Raw genomic sequence first — 6000 nt, forward strand, 5'->3', positions numbered from 1 at the left:
AACCCCACCACCCTATGGCGCAAGTCGAGGAATCTGCAGCCCACACGGTCGCAGAACTGTCTCAGCCTCTGATTCAGACCCTCCACTCGGCTCTGTACCAAAGGTCCGCAGTCAGTCCTGTCGTCGATGCTGCAGATGGTGAGCTCTGCTTTCATCCCGCTAGCGAGACTGGCAGTCTTCACCAAATCAGATAGCCGCCGGAAGCCAGAGAGGATTTCCTCCGATCCATAGCGACACACATCATTGGTGCCGACATGAGCGACCACCTGCAGATGGGTGCACCCTGTACCCTTCATGGCATCCGGAAGGACCCTTTCCACATCTGGAATGACTCCCCCCGGTATGCACACGGAGTGCACTTTGGTTTTCTTCCCCTCCCTTGCTGCCATATCCCTAAGGGGCCCCATTACGCGCCTGACGTTGGAGCTCCCAACTACCAGTAAGCCCACCCTCTGGGACTGCCCGGATCTTGCAGACTGAGGGGCAACCTCTGGAAAAGGACAAGCAGCCATGTCAGGTCTAAGATCAGTATCAGCCTGAGACAGAGCCTGAAACCGGTTCGTCAGACAAACTGGAGAGGCCTTCCGTTCAGCCCTCCGGAATGTCTTTCGCCCCCTGCCACACCTTGAGACGACCTCCCACTCTACCACAGGTGAGGGATCAGCCTCAATGCGGGCAGTATCCCGGGCAACCACAGTCGTAGTCCGATCGGGGGATGCGTTGGACGAGCTGGCCGTCCCCGACAAACCCCCATCCGGACCCCCACAGTGATGCTCATTGGCAACAGCCTCAAGCTGTGTGACCGAAGCCAACACTGCCAACACTGCCTGAAGCTGGGAGCGAAGGGATGCCAACTCAGCCTGCATCCGAACACAGCAGTTGCAGTCCCTATCCATGCTAAAAACTGTTGTGCAAAGAACGTCTGAACTAATCTACAGAGAGCGCAAACAAAACGACACAAAATTGAAACGGTTATTAAAATACAAGATTGCCTAGTAAATGCAGTAATGCTGCCACTTGTGCACTGCTGACACACTGCTCGGCGGCGGAAGGAGACTACGCGATTTAACACTATTCGAGTACTAAAACGCGATGCTACAACTCTCAAATACTATAATACGCCCGAAATTTATGAATTAAACAATGCAAGTACCAAAAACATGCAAAGAAATTAAGAATTAAACTATGTAACAAATGAGTGAGCTAGGAGTATACGACTTGCTGCTGCAGCTGCTTATCCAACGGCAGCAGGGAGCACACGGCTGTACCAAATTGTGCAGTGCAAATATACAGCATGTTTCTATAAGAGTGGGTAAAAATTTAATAGGGCGTAGAGGATGCTCCACTGAATAATTTGAGGTAAGGAACCTAGGGTCACGGAAGCCAGCTTAAGGAGATAATAGGAATAAAATCACATTACTGTGTACTTTTTTATGTACATTAGTTAACTGCAAATGCCATCGTTAACACAATGAACACCCCATTTGTACTGTATTGTACAAAATGTGCTGAAACTCTGTCAGTGCAAGCATGACATTGGCGAACAAAAGTCTGACGCACCCTGACAAATATCCCGGGTATGTTTCGAATCACATCACAGGCAGCTACAATTCTGCCTACTAATTCCCTCTCCATATCCACTGGGGTCTCATACACAAGTGACTTTATATATATCCCCAAAGGAAATAATCAAGGGGATTCAGGTTAGGTGACCTTGCAGGCCATGGAATAGGTCCTCTCCTTCCAAACCAGTGACCAGAAAAGACTGTATCAGTACTTCTCCATTATATTGTACTGTACTTCTCTGAATAGCACTGAGTAATGAATGGGTCTGTTGTTGATTCATAGCACATTCTGTCACGAGACAAAGTAAATACGATACAACAGAGCCACCTTATGGACAGGTAAAGTAAACAAAGCCTGCATTATGACTTCCTAGTATTCAGATTGATCCTCCTTGCTGGAAATAATGTACATGTAAATAAACAGCACAGTAAGAATATGTGTAAACTTGTATGTGTATTGTATGAGCTGTATATAAGCTGCAAAAACAGTAACGCTAGACAAAGCGGTAGAGAAGTTTACTTCCATGTCCCCTTAAGCTGGCTTCGCCAACGTCAGGTTCTGTACCTCAAATTGTTCAGTGGCACATTCTCTATATCCTGTTACATTTTTGTATACTCTTACGGAAACACCCTGTATGCTTTTGCTGCTCTCTGTGCTGATAATTTGTTTTTTGTGAAATAACAGTGGCTTTAAAGCTTGAGAAGTAATGAAACTTTCATCACACAGAAAGCCACCTAAATCTGTTGTCAACCTGTTTATGCTTATTTTCATCGCCTTCAGCTGAAATCCGTAAGCAAAGCAGCTGTTGTGATAGTCAAATCAGCTGCACCATCCAACTACTAATGACAGGATGCAATGTATAATGTATGATAATTGTTATGAAGATAATTATGACAGCATTACATTTTATGACCACACTGCATGACTGTGCCACATGCTGTTTCCCTAGCGTTCTAGGCTGCTGTGGTGAGCAGCGTTCAATGTTCGAGAGCATTAGACGCCAATTCTCAATCATTTCTTTTTGTGTACTTTACAGAAATCTGACAATTTCAGTGTTTTTTGGTTGTGAGGAGTTTCTTGAAGTTCAAGAAGTTTTTTCTGCTTGTTTTCCTGTGCCTGTACAACACAAAAACTGCAGTAATAAATACAGTGTATCTATGATGTATGATTTACATCTGTGGTTGAAGCACGATAATCACGATGTGGCTGATACAGTGATGTTGCCAAGTTTGTATTGTGGTAATTTAGATCAACACTGAACCTTGTTCAGTTAACCCAAGTTGACAAAATAGCGAATTTGGAACTGGGTTTATTTTCTGAACTAGGGCCAAAGTTGATCTGCAGTCAGTGACATTTATACAGTTGGCTCTTAACAAGCTAACATAGCTGACCTTTTGGCCATGTTGCACTGGCTTTTGTCAGGGTCTGGACTAATCAACAATATATAAACACTCACTTACCAGCTAACTAGTCTGTGCCATAAGGAAGGACTGAAACATCAGTTGTTTTAGTATTTTGCTTATTAAGAATTTTATAAGATGATGCACAGTACGCCCAGAAGGATTTTAATCAGACCACTACACTAAGGGACTTGTGAGCAAACATTGATTAATTTCAGGTAGAATTCCACGTATTTTAGATTGCTCAGCATTTTTAAACTACAGTGAAGCTTATTTTTATTTGATTATTATTGGCCTCCGTGCTTAACATTATTTCCCCCCCTTAATACCACCCAAGCTTTGAAATCCCATAGCGTGTTTGTATAATACCACCATCATTCCTGCCCTTAAAAACCTTGTTTAAATGTTTATATGATGTTGATGTAAACATGCGTATTAAAACACTTCTCTGTTTACAGTACCGTCAGCAAATAGCCAAAGCTGCATCAGGGAAGTACATAAATCGAATTGAGCAGAAAGTGGCATATGAAAAAACAAAGCCTAAAGAATCATACAAGTTAGACGAGACAGATGATATATTCCATGGCGATCCCATAGAAAAAGCAGCCGAAATTGCGAGCAAAGAAGGAAAAGCATTGAAACTGAAAGCAAAAGTAAGGAGTCCTAAACTTGATAAGAAAAAGAGGTTACTTAAAAAGAATCTGAAGAAAAAGAAGAAGAAGAACAGACCAGCTGAAAATGTACAATAATAATTTAAAATTTGTTCATGTGACACCTGAAATGATCTTATTGCAGATGTTATGAGTTGTATGGATGTGTTATGTATATATAAGTAAAACTGTTGGAAGAAATAAGATATTGCAGTATTTGTAATATTTTTTTCTTAACCCTTTTGCTTATAATTTTTTGTGAAATATCCAGAAGATGCTGTGGAAAATAAATTTGCTTAGTCACAGAATTTTCTGGTATACTAATATATATATATATATATATATATATATATATATATATATATATATATATGAACTAAAATGTACATAAGTTGAAATGATTATTTTAAACTTGTAAACTGGTCCACTTTCATTAAGTGTCAAAAAATTCTACAGAGTGTTTGTATTAATTTCATAGATAAAAAAATTTAACATCCGGATTCATTTTTCTCTGTGACAAATTTCTGAATAAACTTCTTAACAAAAGTAGGACACAGTTTGCATGTCAAATGCCTTTCATATTAGGCAGTGACATGAAGAGACATTTGAGAAATCATTTCTCTTCTACATATTAAGGTGTTAGATTGCTGGCATGAATCATGCCGTAGTCTCTGTAACAGCACCTTCCTGTGAAGACAGACATACCCATTCAGCTAAGAACATCCACAAAAAGTAAGAGAAGTGGGAATATCACTTTGCAGTGAAGTGACAGGAAACCTGAAACCACAGCAAGTGGGAGTGCAATTACTTCGTAAGAATTACAGCAGAAGGCCACAGGAAGAATTGGAGAATCACAGTGACACCAAAATTTTAAATGTAGTGAAGGAAGTCAGCAAATGAATGTCTTTGACTAAAACTATTGCACACACCTGTAAAAGACAAGGAGATTGTGGGAACTGTCTTATTAACGCCCAAGTACAGCGCACAACATTAATACCTGAAAGTCTGGATTAACAGACTTGGAAAACGAGCAAGAGTAGTATCTGCTTCTCAAAGGGGAAAGGATTCAGAAGTTGGAGGCAACAAAGTTTTGTCTTTATGTGGAAGTGAAGAATTTTTAAGCCACAACAGCTTTAAACATACGCAACATTCTTTACATTATTCCTGGTAAAGTCAGTCAAAAAGATAGCTTTATAGATTATGTGTTCTCGCATTTTTGCCTGTCTACTGTTTCAGCTAATAATTTGTGCACTTCCCTCAATAAATTTCATAGGTAATCTTATTGTTCCTAAAGCAATAAGTAGAGATTGACATGTCTATAAATGCCTTTTTTTTGCAGCTGTTTTCATGTGTCTTTGTGTCAGTCTAGAAATAATTTTGTAACACATTTATTCTGTGCAAAGAAGTTGGAGTTACTTATCTCAAGTGCGTGCGGAAGCTTTGCATTTCACTGCTTTATCTTGTTAAGTTTAAAAACTCTCAAATTCCTGATGTCAAGTCCTGCCAAATCTAAGCAGTTCTTAGCGCACAACAAGATGTTAGTTTCCCCTATGCCGTTACCTTCACAGAAAAAATTATAAACCCACAAGCTACGAGTATAAAAATTGATTGCAGTCATTTCAAAACCAAATCTAAATTTACTCAGTACTTAGTTGTAGTTCTCACTCACACTATATTGCACTGTCCCTGTTCCACAAAGGCATTGTTATTCATGAGAAAGTTCATTACAGTATGGTGCCAAGCATATTTTATGTTGCACGTGGAAGAACAAGCTAAAAGTCTCACCGCTAACAGCAGTAGACAAAAACAAGTAACTGGTCTGTTAAATCCACAATTCTACTAACAGCTAACTTTATATACATGGTGGTCTACGCACAATACTGTTTTGAGACATATACAGAGCTCTAGGTGGCACATATTTTAGGTTCAGAGGCTATTGCCCCCCCCCCCCCCCCCCCTCCCACCGAGAAACATAACATACCCAAGTTGTCTTACCTTCTAGAACATAGGGTCATTCAACTATTGATTTTTTGATAGTAGCACACACTTGTACAAGCCAGTCAGCAGAAAATCTGGTTCTTCCACTGATCAGCCAACCTCAGGTCTTGTTACAGTTAACTAATTCCAAAATTTAAGAGAAACAAATTAATATCAAACTGTCCCTATCTGCTGTTTTCTGGAGGAAAATAGTCAAATCCTTTTGTCAGAGACAAAATTGGTTGTTTTACAATCAGCATTCACACCAGTTCCAGTACTTACTACACAGTTGCATAATATTTATTTGCATACATTCACACCATTTTTGTTTTTTTAGTCATCAGTCTCCTGACAGGTTTGATGCAGCCTGCCCCGAATTCCTCTCCTGTGCCAACCTCTTCATCTCA

At 40.2% G+C, this 6000-nt stretch overlaps 1 protein-coding gene across 1 annotated transcript in view; it reads left to right on the forward strand.

Moving 5' to 3' along the window:
* Window positions 1–3908, forward strand: part of LOC126162515 (ribosome biogenesis protein BRX1 homolog) — a 73888-nt gene extending 69980 nt beyond the window's left edge. The window contains exon 7 of the mRNA XM_049919079.1: window positions 3425–3908. Coding sequence (XP_049775036.1) covers window positions 3425–3715 — 291 coding nt within the window. The 3' untranslated portion in view covers window positions 3716–3908. The remainder of the gene's footprint in view (window positions 1–3424) is intronic.
* The last annotated feature ends 2092 nt before the right edge of the window (window positions 3909–6000 follow it).

Source organism: Schistocerca cancellata, chromosome 2 (assembly GCF_023864275.1).
Source record: "Schistocerca cancellata isolate TAMUIC-IGC-003103 chromosome 2, iqSchCanc2.1, whole genome shotgun sequence".
In the NCBI taxonomy this organism is placed as follows: domain Eukaryota; kingdom Metazoa; phylum Arthropoda; class Insecta; order Orthoptera; family Acrididae; genus Schistocerca; species Schistocerca cancellata.